We start from the raw sequence: 17,578 nt of genomic DNA on the forward strand, positions 1-17,578 counted from the left end.
TTTATCGACTTTTCGTGGCATGCATTCCTTTCCTTTATTTACATACTAGAAATCATCTGTTTCCTATTTCCAAGCCTCTTCGAACGGCAATTTTATTTGAAGATGGCAGCAATTCTATATCTAGGATCAATATACAAGTTTTATAATAAAGCAACGAAGGCCTTCTTATTCTTGTTGGAGGTTGGAAGTTAAACAAGGACAAAAAGAGACAAAAAACAGGCGTAAATGTAACACCGATGGATTAAATTTACTACAAACAACGTAACTAGTAACGATATGCATGAGAATGATATAAAACGAAAACTGGAATTAGAAAAATTACTGTCACTTCAACTCAATTCAACTTGGCAGAAATCTAGTCCAACGACATCATAATATAACTCTACCTCGACTTTCAAACACACAACATCATGCATTAACTATTACTTCTATAAAATAAAAATGCTAAATATTCTTCGATATGATGGACTGGTCATTAACAATGATGCTAACTACATAACTACATTGTCAAAATTCGCAGAATATGCAGAATATTGCGAAATATGCAGGACACTCGCCAGAATATTGCAAAGAACAATACATGCGAGATTAGGGGTATCAATCTAAGATGCAAGTGCTATCCACGCGAAAAGTGATTGGAACACCCAAGCAATTTCAGTCAATTCTTGATCTATTTTAAAATTTGAATTTTTTTTTATTCTATTTTAAATAGAGGGGGGACTTCGTCAATAGAAATAGCGAAGCAGTGGCGGACACTTGGGGGGCGAGGGGGCGACCGCCCCCCAATACTTTAGAGGACAATGGTCCTTTGTTTTAAAACAATGGGAAATGTGATGTCGTGTTATAAAAACAATAGGCTTCCCCCCCCCCAATATTTGACCAAGTGTCCGCCCCTGTAGCAAAGTCCCCCTCTATTTTCAAAATAAATGTGAGCATTGCACCTCGTCCTTGATAGTTCCCAAACTACAGCCTTTATTCGAAGAGTGTATTTCTATGGAGTGCAATTCAACAATGTTTGAGAAGAAACGGGAAACTGCAAATATGAATGACAAATGCTATTGGTGTAAAAAGACTTTTTGTAGGCATTGTAGGTGTCAAATTGCAACAAAAGATACTTTTGACTTGATGGTGGCCTCAAGCAAAGTTCTCCATTGTATCAAAATAACTCACTTGTTCAACAAATTAAAACTTATCACAATTTCTTTTAATAGTCATTTACGGCTTATCCAGAAAATTGATGTCTGCATGCCTAAAATTATGAGCAAGGTCGGGCAGAAAAAGAAACCCAAACCTTTATAAGCTACTTTCCAAACACCACTGTTAATTTCAAATACGGTTTTTTCTGAGAAATATCTTCACACATTAGCCAAAGGGAGGTCACACACATTTCTAGATATTTATTTTCATTTTGACATCAATCTTGCAAAGTACCTTGGAAAGCACACATGGGTTATGACTATCACGGAGGAGTGACTTTTAATTTGACACAATAACTAATTTGCATAAAGTAATATGGATTTCGCTTTTCGCTGATTAAGTTAAAACAATCATATATTTAGATTAAAAACATCACATACTAAGTGACAATAAAACTGATTTCAACTGTAGAATCCATGAATGGATTTTCAAATATACATTCTAAAAGATTCGAACATAAACAATAATGTTCCTAAGCAGAATAGTCTGTAGCCTCGATGTCTTCTGCAGCTATGCTGTGCGTCAATTTACTGACTAAAACTGAGATTCGTATGGGAAACAAATTTGAATTGGAAGCCGAAGAGTGGCTCTTATAACTTCTCAAAGACTTGTAACCGAATATTCATAAAGGACCAAAAAAATATTTCAAGGTCGACACACGTATTATAAAGGATTATAATGGCAGTGAACCAGTATGAGTGATCAAGTGCAAATTTGAAGAATTATGAGACAAAAAGCGCTGTTTTCAATCAAATCTAGTACTGAATGTTCAGTTCATAGTCATTTCCCTGAGAAGGGCAAGCCATTCACCATGGGGTCAGAAATGCCATCTTTATGGGCAGCGCTTGATGCATGACTCTTGTACGTTTTATTTAATCGATAGTGGCAATATATACCAGTTTGCTGCACAATTAGCCATATTTGACAAAAAACAGACAATATATTAAAACAGCACTGTTATAGTGTTTACAAGAAACATCCTACCTGACTGTTATTTATTCTACATCGAACAATCAAACTCCATATCATAAAACCCTAGTGATATATTAAACAAAACTGAATATAAAACGCTATCAGCTTGATGTAAGCTTGGAATCTTTGCTGAATTTTGCTACAAAATATAATTTCTGCAAGAATTCGCTAACATGTCAGTGTTAATTACTATTGCAGACAACAATCAGTTCTATAGCATCAAAACTTCTGATAATTTAGTTTGCAATATCAAATAATAAAAAACTCATTACCTTGATTACTTGTCTTCTCTAGATTTACATGCTTGTAGATTTACCGCCTTCGAACATTTTGTCACTAGCCTCGATTGGTTCTGATTCCTCAATCTCATCTTTAGCACACACAAGCTTTCGCTCAAATGAACGCAAGGTGTTATTGGGAATAAGCATTAACGAGAAACCACCGAGTATCAGACACGTTGCTATGATTTTAAGGTAACCGAACGACTGCCTGTTGAAAATGTAATCAGTCGCGGCGTTCAGTGGTGTACCCAACAGCGTTCCAAGTGCAATAAATAACGGCGAAGTGAAGGCAATACCAAAGTTAACCATGTAGTTAAACACGAGTATTAGAAGGCCACTGCCGATCAAGTAAACCCATGGAAAGTCAGAAGAATCGAGACTTTCGTACTTTGTAAAATGGAAGGGCAAGATAACGATCCAAAACACAAGAATGTTGCAGAGGCCTAACAGTGAAAGAAATAATGCCACTTGAGAACCAGTTGCAGTTTTGACAACGACTTTGAACATGACCTAAAAAGAAAGCAATATGTTTATCATATATAAAAAACATAATAAATAGCAAATAGATTACAACTCTACATGAGACAATGCTTCGATAAATCTGACTCAATCTAACTATATCTGCGTAGCAATTTTTGTGTAAAATTATCATTTGACACTTATTAAAACAGTTAAGGGTAACTTTTCATGGTTTTACGTCATTCAGACACATATGCAGCTTAATTCCCATATAAGCAGACAGACTCGACTTTTGGTGGGCAAATAGCTTAAGGAAAGCTAATTTCCGGAAAAAATTTTCCGATACCTAAAAATGAACATAAATGATACATAAATCTGTACATTGTTGGGGATACGAACAAGCAAAGGTTTCCAATGTGTTAGACAGCCTACCTCTGGAGGTCAAAGAACATCTACATTTACTTAGGTCCCGTTTACACTGCTACGGATCACTTTTTGATAAGTATCAAAAGCGATACGGATTGGCCTTCCGTTTATACCACACTTAGCTATCCGTAGCAAACTGATATGTTTAACCGTATCACTCCAGGCGCGCAACCAGAAATTTCAGAGGGCAGGGGTCCAAGACACAAAAAGGGCACTAATTAAACTTCATTAAAGGTCCACCGGGGCATTTGTTTATGTACACCGAAAATATGAGGAGTTAGTAAATCTGTAAATATTGTACGCCAGACAAGGGAAACTGATCAATAGAGAAAAGTTGTGGTGTACGGTTTATTTTGTGGTGAGGTGTGATGAAGTTTAGGAGGCCCGAAGGAGGGGGGAAATGGAAAAAACAATGCCTCTTGCGAGCGAAGCGAGCAAAAATTTCGCCACCACACCCTTGCAAATAGCTTAAATTCACTAATTCGTTTAAGATGTTTTACTTTTTAATTGTAACTTTGTTACTTTTAATAAATTCCATTTAAAAACGGGATTCATTGCTTTGTGAGGCTCCCTAGACCTCGAGGCCCTAGGGCAATTTGCCCCTTTGTCCCCCTCTCGGCGACCCTGCTGTCATCTCCTTTTCCCAGCGCCAGATCACTTTTGAATAGCAACCTATCATCTTCCATATCCGAAGACATTTTGCGCTTTAAAATATTATTATTGAATTCTTTGCTTCGCACTACAGATTGGAGGAGGTTGAACAGTTCCACGAGCCTTGCCTTCAGCTGGTTTCTGTCTCCAAGTCTTGCCTTCAGCTGATTTGTAATACTGACAAGGAACGGAACAGCTGAACATCAACTTTTTGTGCCATATTTACTGCTTGCTAATACCAGTCCGAAAATATTTCTCTGCATTCGCTCGTTTCATGCAAAGGTCTTCTATGACCCTGTCAACTATGTGACAGGCTTGAAAAATGTCTTGGTTTTTATTCTTGTAACTTTTTACCAGAGGTCGTAGAGGCTCTATCCCGTTCAAAATCTTGTGCCTTTATTTTGGTTTTTGAGTCCCAGAACCATTCTTCTTCAAAGCCAGTGCGTAGCGCATCATAAAACACGCTGTAGAGTTGGGGCTTGAAGATAGACTCTATTACTGCAACATGATGACGTTCGACCCAACAAGTGCGTGAAAGTTTGACTAAATCATTTATCTGTATTCCTGCGAGGTCCATTACATCTCCGGAGTGTGTCATTTACTGTATGACCAACCATTTTAGCGTAATAGTTAAAATATTCAAGCAATTTTCCAGGAAAAAGGGCACTATTCCCCTTTTGAGAAAAAGGGCAGGGGTCTGGACCCCCAGGACCCCCCCCCCGTAGTTGCGCGCCTGCACTCTTGATCCTTTTAGAAAAATCCTATCCTATCCGCTATCCGCATAAAAAGTGGTCTGTAGCATTGCAAACGGGGTCTTAATCACGATAATGACTCCGAGCATCTCTCTCCAACATCATCAAACAACACTCAAATAATACAAGCAAGATGATAATGCACTTTTTGAAATTCTGAAAAAAGTGGGGCAAAGAATATGTTCAAATAATAATTAGCCACTAAAAATTAGAGGAATTCGTCACCTGATACAATGCTGATCCTGACGCTGCTATAACAGTCAACACAATGCCCTCTGCTGTGGGTCCTTTGAAGCCATAGGTTGAGGCAAATAATACAATGCCGCCAATTGACATTAACACAGCTGTGAGCTACAAGATAATGAAATAGAAACCAATACAGCAACATGATACACGTCAAAGTAAGATGACTTGCATGCTATGCTCCTAAAAAAGATCTCTAGTTGCTTCTTTTCATAATTTAGACACCTGTCATTAGAAAGGTTTGCAATCAAGGTCGTTGGGGGGGGGGGGCAAAAGACCTACAAAAAAAACGAAAAAATAGCAGAATGAGGAAGAAGGCTTAGGGACGCCGGAGAAGGTGGCATGAGGGGGTCACACGCCCCTGTTGCATTTTGATAGGAGGGATTCCTGTGAAAGTACCCTTGACATCGGCCTTTTGTAATTACTAAAGGGATTCCTGTGAAACTCTGACTGTAGGGCTTTATTCATGACTTACTTTCTCAAAACTTGTGAAAATCTTATAATGTCTTCTCATTTCCTGCCTGACATTGTCACAAATGAAAGATACAATATGATATCATCATTTTCATACAAGATACGATATGACCACAACCTTTGTTAAGTAAAGGTCATTTGTGTATTTTCTGCAAAAGCCAAATTGAATGAGATTAAAATTAGAGATCATAAGTAAATAAAAATATTAACACCATGTAACAACGTCCACTTACCCGGGTTATGAAAAACTTCTCTTTTAAAAGCGCAATGGAAAAAATGTAAACAAATGCACTGACTGATGAGAAAAGAGCTGTCACATCAGCTGGATTGAGTTCTTTGAGAGCACGGATGTAGAGGTAGTTGGTAATGAGCCACAAAATACAAAACGGTAGTGTGTATTTAATGAGGCTTATAAGGCAAACACCACGTGGCCCAAATATTTTTGCACTGTCCCTAGAAAGAAATTTAAAAAGTTGATTTAAAACCTAAGTAATGAAAGAGAAATTAAAGAAATTAAGGAGAAATTTAAATGTAAGTATAAAAAAGAATATCATTGTCTCAAATTGAATCTGAGAGTGGGTCAATGATAGGCTGATATATAAATTAAACCGATAGTCAATAATATATAATTTCTCTTGGAACATTAATATCAAGGTCATTAACAGTATAAATTGCAAGTCCTAACAGAATCTAAATTCCATGTTATTAACAGGCAACTCAAGTTTGACAGTCACAAAGTTCTTGTTTAAGCAAAGAGTTACAACTTGGCATTCTGCAACTCTGAGTCTACAAAACACGAAATAAGGGCTTGAAAATGGCTTTGAAAAAAGCAAACATCTAGTAAACTTAAGCTTTTCGTCTGACACTCTTCAGAGTTCAAAACGTCAGAGCATAGGTCGAAAACTCTACGCTAGGAAATATATATACCCAGTTGTGGATCGAAATAGGCCAATCAGAAACACGAGCACATGACTGTTGAGGTTGACCAATCAGCCGTTTGTCTATTGAGAATGTTACTAATGGAGTCCTAAGGTGAAAACGAACTCCTTTTGTCTACACAGTAGCGGTTTTTTCGTGCTTATGTAGATATATTCCAAAACTGCTAGATGGAACGACGATCGGGCTTTACCAATAATCCGAAACATGTCGCCATTGTAGTTTTTTGCACATTCTGGGTTTCCAATTAAATGCTGCCCGATAGCAGAATCGCAGGTTTTAGTTGTAATTTTAGATTTGCAAGACCGAGGTGGCTGTTCTCTTTGGGGACCAATTTTGTTTCTAATACTAGGCGGAACATGTTGTTTTATTCTATCCTCCAATCTTTGGGAAGTGCGTCCTACGTAGCCAGAATCACACTGGCAAGTAAATTCATAAACAACGGAACTTTTTTGTGTGGCAGGAACGCAGTCCTTTTGAATGGACGGAAGGGCCTTTTTGGTACTATAAACAATACGCGGGTTGACTGCAAAGAAACAATTTGTAATGGCCTGTTTTATTTGACTTTCAAAATGCAGGGAACTGTCACCGATCCATGGTAGTTTTAGATAAACCAGGCATTTTTGAGGACCAAATTTTACGTCAGCCGAGAAATTTCCTACCTTCTCCTAAATGTAAACTGAAATAACATCCTCTGGATAGCCGTTCTCCAGAAAGATCTTAGTTAGTTTTTCAAGTTCCGAGTCGAGTTTAGACTTGGAGCAAATCATCAGTGCCCTATGTTTAAGCGTTTTGATGAGGCTGATTTTTCTTTGTTTTGAGCAAAACGAACTCCATCGAGTGTATAACCCCGAAAATGTGGGTTTACGGTATACACTAGTGAGAAATCCAGTGCCAGATTTATCAACCAAAACATCTAGAAATGGCAAGGAGTTATTTTCTTCCTTTTCAAATGTAAACTGTAGGGCTGTGTGAAGGCCATTAAGGCGTTTTAGGAAAGTATCACAGTCAGTCTCTGTTTTGAAAATGGTATATGTGTCATCCACATACCGAAAATAAACACCTGACTTTTTGTCGCAGTCAAACAAACGCTCTTCATGAAAGCCGACAAAGATATTTGGCAAGACAGGTCCCAGAGGGCTACCCATAGCGACACCTTCTTTTTGTTGGTACATTTCATTGTTAAAGCTGAGTTCAACTGAACGTGTTGCAGTTTCCATCAGTTCAATGGATATTTCCTCTTGGAATGGTGGGCTATTAAGCTCGTTCTGGTACAAAGCGTCCGCACATATTTTGATGGTCTCACTCAAAGGGACATTTGTGAAAAGACTGCTAATGTCAAAAGAACACATGAAAGATGTTTCGTTTTTGATGTTCAAGTTTTGCATGAACTCAGCAAACGTAAAAGAGTCCTTGATACAATGTTTTGAATATTTTTGAAGAACAGGGTCCAAAACTTCAGAAAGCCACTTTACCAGTTTGTGTTGTGCTGAGCCAATCATAGACAAAATGGGTCTAAGTGGAACATTTGGCTTGTGTATTTTAGAGAGGCCATACATTTGTGGACGTTGTGAGCCTGTGGGTCTTATCCTATCGTAAACTTCGTTGATCAACACTTTTGAGTTAACCAGCTCCAAAAGGCGTTTTTGAAGTTTCCGCTCTAGCTTGGCCGTTATATCCTGTGTTTCGAGGTCACCCAGTTTTTCGAACTTTTCTTTGTCGAGGAGAATATTCTCCATTTTTTGGATGTAGTCCTTTTTGTTCAAAATAACCACTCCTGACCCTTTATCAGGCTTAGTAATAAAGATGTCATTATTAGACCGTAGAGATTTTAATGCTTGAAAATGTTCCCTATGCAAAAGAAAATCTCAGTGGTCAATGGGAGAGCCGCTGTAAGCATACGCCAAATCGCTTAGTCATGCTCGTAATTTGTTAAATTCCAAAGCATCAGAAATATCGTGCCTAACAAGTTGAGCGTGTAAAATTTTGAATTCAGCAAAAAGTTCCCCTCTGTTTATTTGTTGTGTTGGGATACAAAACTCAAGACCATTACCTAAGACAAATGTTTCGGTTTCAAAGAGAGAATAGTCCGACAAATTAGAAATATGTTTTTTCGAATCGCTCATCAAGCTGCCAAAAAGTTTCCTAATTAGCATACCAATGTTCCTATCATGTTTTTTCGTAGTCTGTTTTAGTGTCCGCTGAAATAAGGGCTACTCGATAAGCTACAAATATGAGTTAATTAAAGCAAATTACTGGTTGTTGCTGTATAGGCAGAGTTTCATGCTTAATGGTCCAGAGCAGTTCCCTGATGATGGCATTAATGTAAAACCCGGGAACTGAGAAATACACAAGATTTTTACCTGCAGAATACTTTAAACCTCCATGGCTCTTTCTTGAAAAACTGTGAAAGGCTGAAGAGTGGAAAGACTATTGCCATGAAACATGTTGTGAACCATGTTGTGAAATATGGTGCTGAAAAACTTGATGTGTATGTCCTCATTGCAAACTGTGTGGCGGCAACCCATGATATTGCTATAACTAATACAATGATAATTCCAAATACAATCCTCACTACTGACTCTTTCATGCCACATATCTTGATTTCTTTCTCTGTTTCATCTGCTCACAAAATGAAAGGAAAATATTTTAAGGATAAAAAAAATGAAAATATGAATTAAATATATTGCAGTACATATCATCGCACACTGCTCAGATTATTAACTTTGTATAATACATGGAGAAAGGTGAATAGAACTTTTTCAGCCAAGTGGGTATGGAAAACAAAATTAGAGAAGGAATTAGTTAAGCAGAGGTATTTTATATCAAACCTTGTGAGGAGAAAAAAGCAGGATCTGTCCAATAAAGTATTGCTATTTTCATAGTTTCTCTTAATGGTTTGTGCTAGAGAGTTTCATCAACATTGGCTGTGGAGCATAGGGGAGAGAAGTTGAAACAAAATGCCAAGGGCTCCAGTGACACACTGACAGCAGCGCGTGGTAATTATTTTCTTCACAAAACCTGGTGCAATACTTTATTGGACAGATCCTGCTTTCACAAAACCTGGTGCAAGTCTACAATTACCTGACTCATTCCAACAGATATCATCTGACTTAACTGCATTATTAAAATATTTAGAGACTTGTCTGTTCTTGACTTGGCCACAACTTGTTTCCATAATTGAATGACCAGTTGGCCTAGCAAGAACTTGGTAAATTTTGTGATACTCGGACTTCGGAATGATGAGGTTACTTAGTGATGGACTTATGTGCAATTTGAGATGCCCATAAGTTATGGGCATCTCAAATTGCAAAAAAGCAAGCAAGGAGATTGACTTGTTTACGCGATAAGCCACCAAATAACTTAATATGCCTGGAAATTGCAATGAAACTGAAGTAAAATCCTTCCTTTTACAGGAAAAAGCTAGAGTTCAAAGTCAAAAAAGGCTTTCTATCCCAAAAAGTAATCTATTTTGTGTAAAGATTTCTGCAAAGACATTTGGCAGACGCCATTCAGATATCTGCCCAAAAGTTACTTTTCATAAGAAGATCTAGGCCTATGAGGAAAAAGATTGTCATTAATGACTATTTGAAAAAGTTGGGGGATCGATTGGAGGATCAAGGGTCATATCATGTTCGTGCAATTTGAATTACAACCACCTACCATGAAAAGTTGGTTCATGGACGAATAAGTCATGAGCAAGATACTTCGTATCAAGATCTATCTCTGGCTTTTCTTTTCCCGCAATTTCAGTCATTTTTTGTTGAAATCTAGGAACAAATTCTCTCCAGCTGTTCGACTTAGCTTTCCATAGAATTTTGCTTTTGAATGAAGGTGCTATCTTCAATATACCTCTCTCTCGTATCCCAAGCGAGGTCGTATAAAACAGAGAAAGCAAGACCCGAAATCACTTTTCAGTGCTCAAAATCCGTTTGCCTTCTACGCGCCATCTTCCCCTCAGGGGGGGGGGGGGGGCACACAAAATCATGACAAAGTGAAATGGCAAAATTTGATATGTTTTATTAAATTATACAAGTATAATTGAATTGTTTACTTAGAAAGGTCCGCAAAGTTTTTACTAGGCGGGCAGTGGCTTTTTAAACAATTGTCTTCTATTGCATGTATTCTTTCTTAGCAACATATTAAGTTTTAGCTTTGGTTACAACTCTTTTTAGAGTAATTTCTTGTTATCTGATGCTCTTAAAACTGTACATCCTTCGTGGAAATAAGACTTGAGTAGGGTTTGAGAAAACTTGAGATGGTAGTAGAAAAATTTAAATCAAAAACATCGAGTAATATGTATATAGATGTGTAGGGTTCTTCCGCTTAACACCCTGTAGACTATAAACAAATAAAGTGCCGTGACACTACAAACTATTCTTAAAATATCCGAAGAAGGATAATTTTAATCCAACGTTATGTTGTAAATCGTTAAAGGCTCAAGGCTTTATTGATACAGTAGTTGACTAGTTCTCGAGTTATGTTGGCACAGGTCATGAGTGCTATATTGAGAAAAAACGAAATGTAGCGATTTGTTTGCATTGGCATTCATCAAAGATCGTGGAAGGGAGACTGAATATTCATATGAGATAGACTTTGCCCCTGAAAAACCAGATATTATAGGTACGCATTGCATAACTGATTCCCTCGGGGACTTGGCCAAGGTTATGACTTCGGGAGACGTCAAGGAAAAATGACCAATCTTCAAGACATTTGACCAGCTTTCACTGACCATTTTTTATCCAATCATTGTGTATTTTTTAGGAAAGATGTTAAACTCTTTTCCCGTGTCACCATGTGCCTAGATTCTCTGTTTAATTGAAAAAAGCCAGATTTTAAATGCAATCATAGTTACTTTTATTCGTATGTGAATTTCGCATTATTTTTGGTACAATCTGTTGTCATGGAGAGTGTAGACCAAAACCTTATCAAGCACACAGTGATAAAATACCTTGAAATCATACATTGGAAAACGATCTGCCACTTGAAAAAATACTCTCATCGTCAAGACTTTTCACATCAATAGAGCAAAAACAGTGCAGCAATTCTCTGGCTTTTCATTATATCAAATATATCAGAAACAAATGAAGGTATTTCTACAAAATCATTGCAATTTTTCTGATATTTCCCTTCGAGCATACAATCATGTGTGATTATAGTTGTCTGTCTAATTGACATATAATAATGTACATATTCGCTTTTTCAATTCTGAAATGAAGTAAGGACGACAATTAAATAAGGCCTTCTTTTAGAGATTCAGGGCTTATGCAACATATGGGACTACGGTGTTACATAAACAGCAAAAGGACTGAATTAGTGGCAATAAGGCCATATCAAATAGCGAATCGCCACTGTTTGTATATGGACTTTGAGCATTTCTCTTCGGGTAAGCCAGTCTGTGGTATGTTATAAAGGGAAGTATGAATATAGGGACAACGGGGTATCATCCCTTACCTGTATGTAAAACAGTAATTGAAAAGTGTCTGCATAAGGTTGAAAACACTCTATAATGACTCTTGAAGTATGATACTCTACATTCCTGTGTGCAATATACTGTACATGACGTCTTTCCTGGCAATTCTGTGTTGGTGGTATAGTAACTGCTCCGAAACGGAGATTTGGCGAGATATATTATTATTATTATTATTATTATTATTATTAATGTAGCGAAATCACAAGAAATATGTTTATAAGAAGGGCTGCTACTATAAGGTATTTTGCATCGGCCAATTTTCAAACTTGTCGGCAATGAAAGTAAACCCCTCCAATTTTGCCGGAATATAAGACCTGGAAAGTGGTGGAGCCCCTTGTTGAGCACAATAGCTAGCAACGTCCCTGCTTATAAGTTGCCACCAAGTATAGGTTTATACTAAATTCTCCAATGCGGGTTTGATAACATAATTGAATATAATGTAAAATGCAACATTGCCAATAAATGATATAAACATCAAGGACACTAAATCATTCGCAATTTAAATCACTCGACACTAAATCGTTTCGAACGAACTTTCAAGTGCGTGGAATAAAATCATACATTAAAAATCAAGCTTTTAAAGACTAAAAATTCAATGCGTGGGCTATGAACAAATAATTACGATAAACGATTAAAAAATCTATTTCATAGATAATAAAATTTTACTTCAAATTTGCTTTAAAATATTTACAAAGCTAATTCTACATAACTGTAAATCAAGATATGCTTGAGACTAACTGGAATTATAATTACAAGCTGAGAGGGTCTTTTAACAGAATTGCAAATTAAACAACCACGATCAAATACAATTCTGCTATTCAAATGAGTCTGCGCCACTTTCTAGCATTTGAAATGCAGCATTTTTATCAGTTTTCAGCAGTGGATGCAGTTTTAGCATTTAGCGTCGTTAAACGATCTTTGAGCTACTGGTGAGTACAAGAAACAAATGTTTTGATGGAAACTTTGGTAAAACTTGGTTTTCCCTACGGCCGACCTTTGGCTGATCTGGGGTTGTTCTGGGCTGGAGTTGTTTTGGGCTGGAGTCGATTTGGGGTTGTCCTAGGTTTTATCTGGAGTTGTTCTTTAGTTTACCTGAAGTGACCAGGAGATGATAATCAGGCGGAACTAAGTTGTGCCTGGGGCTCTCCACCCTTTCCCAATTCATGCTAAACCGACAGGCTTCTGTTAGATATGATTCTGGTTTCAAAAATTTGCCATACAATTGAAAAACATAATTTCAGCTGATTAAACTCATTACCCAGTTAAACAATACCGATACAAGGTGAACTTACCTATACAAGAATCATTCACTGGTGCTTCATCTTCAGTCTTCATTTTAAGGAAAAGTAAGTCTTGTAACACAAATCGAATTGTAAACAGCTAATTTGTATCCTAAGTTCCAACACAAAAACGAGCATAGGTCCAAGGGTCTTTTGACGTACGCAGAACTGTTTCTCAAAAGGAGAATAACTTTTAAGAAATTGGATACCTGTTTCATCCAAGTATTTGCGAACAGCTGAGCCTTCATCGTTCGAGTTGATTGTCCTTGTTGTTGAACAATTTACACGCGATTTGCGTTTTTTGAAGATTCTAGAAACAGAGTACCTTGCACAATGGCTATTTGGTAAATGAATCTGGCCGAGCGATGTCTTATTCACTCTTTCTTCATATGAACCAGTAAATTTATGTTCGGGCTGACCGTTCTAAATTTTTTAAAAAATTTGAGGTTGATTGTTCTTAATTTGTTCTGAGATCAACAGGGTATAAGCAGTGCAATTGCTACCTTTATCGCTTAAGGGAGTTGTTCAAGCCTCATTTGCCAACAAATTGAGTGAGACATCTTTCATTTGCCTACAGGTTTGAAAATTCATCGTAAAAGCACCCACATTCTCGTTTTTGGGATGAAACGTTGTTCAAAATTACATCTTAAGTAACTCAGCCCCAGCTTGTTCTTGAATTGTTCTTAACTTTTCACCACTTTTGAGGCTCGTGTTCTTAAGGATTTTTTTATAAAAAAGGGTGTTTTAAGTGCTTTCTAGTATGACGTAAAACCTGCAGGCTAACCTCAGCCACATGCCATAAAATGGAGCTTTCTTTTAATTCATTCACTGTATTTTCCTTTAGCTATAGCAAAATTGACCAATCGTTCTCTTCTGTGGTGTTTGCTACATAAGGGTATGCTAAAGAAGACCATACTAAATAATAAAAACGATGCTTCAGGCCTTTCTATTTTACATTCATTGATCTGGGCGGAAAACATACTGCAATTTCATTGAACACCCTTGGCAATAATAGAACTGGCATTCAAGCGATCAATCCCTGAAACAATCTGATATGAAAAATCATCGTTCATAGAGAAAACTACTCACAACCAGGCAACACTGCAGAAACGCTTTTTCAAGCTGTACTTGCCGTTCGTATTTCAGATAAGGGTGGAAGACGTAGACTGCCTTTGTGATCATAATCTACTCTTGGTGTGTCCGGGATAACCCATTTCCGACGGTCTTTGGCAGGTGTTTTTATCGTATCCATATCAATTGTATATGGTTTACTAGTATCTACAGTATGAGGTCTCCCTTCAAGAAAACTACCACCTGATGATGAACTACCATTCCCGACAGATGTCTTCTTTTTAACTCTAGTATTGTGTTTGACAGGCACAGGAATTCCGGACGCACGTCTTTCCGGAGCAACCTTACCGTTCCGTGTTTTCGTTACGTTTGCATTGCCGTTTAATGCATTTTCATGATTTTCTGATGTAATTTTTGGATTTTTATCAGCGTAATGGTGTCCATTTTCTATAATTAAAGAGTGAGTCATTTTCTCCCTTTTCTTTTTTATCTTTTCCTTTCTAAGCGTAGCTGGGTGTGTTGGTGAGAAGGAGCGGTCCCTTGGTGTATTGACCGAGTTCGTACGGGTTGGCGAGCGCTCAAAGTACGCAAAACTTACTACTCTTTCTGGATTTTGATTCACCCTGGCATTTCTTTGCTGACGCTTGTGTTGTCTAGCCAACATCTTTAAACGCCTTTTTCTGCATATAAAAAGTAGATTTTTACAGTCACCTTTTACAACAAAGTTCAAAACCATGTCCTTAACAAAAGCTCATGATTTTGGTTGTTGATTTGATCTCTCTCTTCAAAGGGTCCGATAATTCATTTCTTACAACATCAATGTAAAATAGTGAGAATAAAACTTAGTCAAACGGCCCATTTAGTCAAACACACAGCACTCACAGCAGTCAAACGCACAGCACTTGACATAACAGAATTTATGTGGCATAAAGTATTGAGTCTTTCTTAGCAAAAATCGGCAATTCTGCTATTTTACTTGAAACAGCTAAAAAGCTGGGAAAATCACTTGAGATCCAAATGATGTTGCTAAAATCCCATCTTCATTGTACATTTGAAAGAACATGGAAAGATTGTACAAACGACTGATGGTATAAATTGACGGATGGTATACAAATTTACTGACTGCCTAAAACTATGTTACAGTATTAATTGATAATGCACTGAGGGGGTTAAGGGCTATTACAACCCATCCCTGCTTTTGTCACAATTCTCTGCCCAATTCTCTGGCAAGTTCACAATTTCAGGCATTAACCTATGGAGACTAACACTCCATAGTGTGTAGCAATTAACTTATACAGATACCTTTTATATACAAAAAAAGCATAGCTTTGGTAATTTGCTGAGAGCTTAACCCATTATCAAAATACTTCGCACTTTTACACAGAAATGACATATGTCTAATCATGATGGAATGCAACCTTTATCAACCATTGAATAGAAAATTTGGGGATTTGGTGTCAATTAAGTGGCCATCTGTGAGAAAACCCACATGCTAAATAGATATACAAAAGTATTTCTTTACAGATAGCCCCACCTACATGTACCTTATCATTTTTCATCAAGACAAATTTTAACTGAAATTTATATGTTTCCTCTAAAACTGATGACTTAAAAATGCTGTCAAAACAAGCTAAGAATCAAGGTATTAAGTGTACAGCCAAATATTTATTTGTTCCTGTCTGGTATGAAATGGTGAGAAAGTCTATTTTTGTGAAAACAAACAGCAGGATACTGGGAAAGAGAGGATTTTTGGCCTTGAAGTTTCAGTTGATAAATTTTTTGGCACAATCTCAGCAAATTCATGCTCACATCAAAATGACTTGGAGATAATTTACAACAGAATAAAAATATTACCTTAACCAGTGACATATGCATGCAGACAAACTGACAATCAGCAACAGTGACAGGCCAACAGGCAACATAATGATATTGAGCTGGACCGATGCCCAGTTGTAGTTTTCGATATTGGTGTTAGTTGAGTTTGCAAACATTTTGAGAGATCTGAAACATTAACTACAGTCTATAAATGCTAAAATAATAATCAATTATGAAAATAGATTTTATCTGTATAATCAATGGTATGACTATTTCGGTAAAATAGGCAAAAATATAAAAATACATACAATAGAATATCGTCACCATAGTGAAATTTTCTAAGGCAGCAAAAGGTGGATGCATTTGAAAGAGAACCCATTTATTATCTTTTCAAAACTCTCTTCTCAGGTTCCAAATAGACGCTTATTTATTTCCACAAACATTTCTGATCCCCCCCTCCCAGGTAACTTTTACTTTCTCCCAGGTAAACCTGGAGGAGAAATCATTTACCTTACTTCAACAGTTCTGCTTGATATATCATGTTATAGCTGTGTTGTCTTGCTGTCTGCTAAATAAACAAAAATAACCCAAGCTAATTCCTGCCCACTTGCTTTGTTCATTTTCTTGAATTTTCCAGCCCCCTGTTTATTAAGACCCCTCATCTATTCTGGATGAAAGAGTGATTAACAAGTATTTATGGAAAAAATATTCAGAAGGGGTGTGGAGGAGTTCAGGAATGGCTAAGTTTTTAAGGATGGCACCCCTTGCAAAAATTGCTTTGATTATGAAGTTTTCATAGAACACTGACAGTACATTTCATTATCATGCATATTATTTACAAAATTTGATATAACTGTGTTACTGAGCAAGCAGAAAAATAATGAAGACAGACGTAATTGATTTTTGTCAATCAAAGCTGCTTAAAAGTTTTTAAATAACAAGAACGCAGACTTTTTGGAAGATATTACAAAGAAGAGCTGCCCTGAAGAATACATTAACCTCCTATCGATTATCCCAACTATTCACAAAATAAGTTCTTATACAATAGGTTTGACGCCTATTGTCTGATTCTTTTGATTTCTAAGGTCCTACTGTAAATATCAATATAAATGTCTTTGAGTGAGCGATAGAAATGCATTGCTTCCCAATGCCGCTAGCTCTAATCGACAAAACACTTTATATTCCCATCAGTTAATATCTAACTGATTTAACGTGAGCAATGTTTTGTTTATATCTTCTTTACAAAATGCCTTCTCCCTCCATTTTGCCGACTTCACTTCCTAAATATACATAATTTCATGAGACGACGTAAGTTGCAAGAAAGCAATCATAAATCTCACCTACTGCAGGCAAAATATCTTTAAACCGGTTGTCGACAGTCCATTTTAGCTTAGGGCTTCTACAAATGCATTTGAATTGTAAAGAACCCTCAGTCATAACTGTCATGGCATCTTATTGAATGCAAAGTTTGTTTTGCCTTACATAGACGATGATTTTTGTTTGACGGATTGATATTTTCTTAGCAACACAAATCTAACAATTACCTGC

At 36.9% G+C, this 17,578-nt stretch overlaps 1 protein-coding gene across 5 annotated transcripts; it reads right to left on the reverse strand.

Moving 5' to 3' along the window:
• Positions 1–219: 219 nt before the first annotated feature.
• On the reverse strand, positions 220–17,567 carry LOC135689807 (solute carrier family 35 member F3). Of its 5 annotated transcripts, none has more exons than XM_065207162.2 (7): positions 17,375–17,567; positions 16,070–16,216; positions 13,157–14,895; positions 8,755–9,013; positions 5,689–5,908; positions 4,964–5,089; positions 220–2,960 (listed from the first exon to the last, which is right to left on the reverse strand). In XM_065207162.2, the coding sequence occupies exons 3-7, from the start codon at positions 13,197–13,199 to the stop codon at positions 2,466–2,468; spliced, it is 1,143 nt and encodes a 380-aa protein (XP_065063234.2). In that variant the 5' UTR covers positions 13,200–14,895; positions 16,070–16,216; positions 17,375–17,567; the 3' UTR covers positions 220–2,465. The 5 variants fall into 5 exon arrangements, with proteins under 5 accessions (XP_065063234.2, XP_065063232.2, XP_065063233.2 ...); XM_065207160.2 differs by having other exon boundaries at positions 17,371–17,567; XM_065207161.2 differs by having other exon boundaries at positions 16,070–16,228; positions 17,371–17,567.
• Between the last annotated feature and the right edge of the window lie 11 nt (positions 17,568–17,578).

This window comes from Rhopilema esculentum, chromosome 5 (assembly GCF_057945365.1).
Source record: "Rhopilema esculentum isolate cy_ngs chromosome 5, ASM5794536v1, whole genome shotgun sequence".
NCBI classification, from domain to species: domain Eukaryota; kingdom Metazoa; phylum Cnidaria; class Scyphozoa; order Rhizostomeae; family Rhizostomatidae; genus Rhopilema; species Rhopilema esculentum.

What these genes read in the sequence shown, in the direction of transcription:
- LOC135689807 (XM_089116193.1), bottom strand. Translation starts at nt 10,148, where the DNA reads ATGACTGAAATTGCGGGAAAAGAAAAGCCAGAGATAGATCTTGATACG. An exon ending in AGAAGTTTTTCATAACCCGG is followed by an intron (nt 5,090 to 5,688) that starts GTAAGTGGACGT and finishes ATTATCTTGTAG; the next exon opens with CTCACAGCTGTGTTAATGTC. An exon ending in CAGGATCAGCATTGTATCAG is followed by an intron (nt 2,961 to 4,963) that starts GTGACGAATTCC and finishes CTTTCTTTTTAG; the next exon opens with GTCATGTTCAAAGTCGTTGT.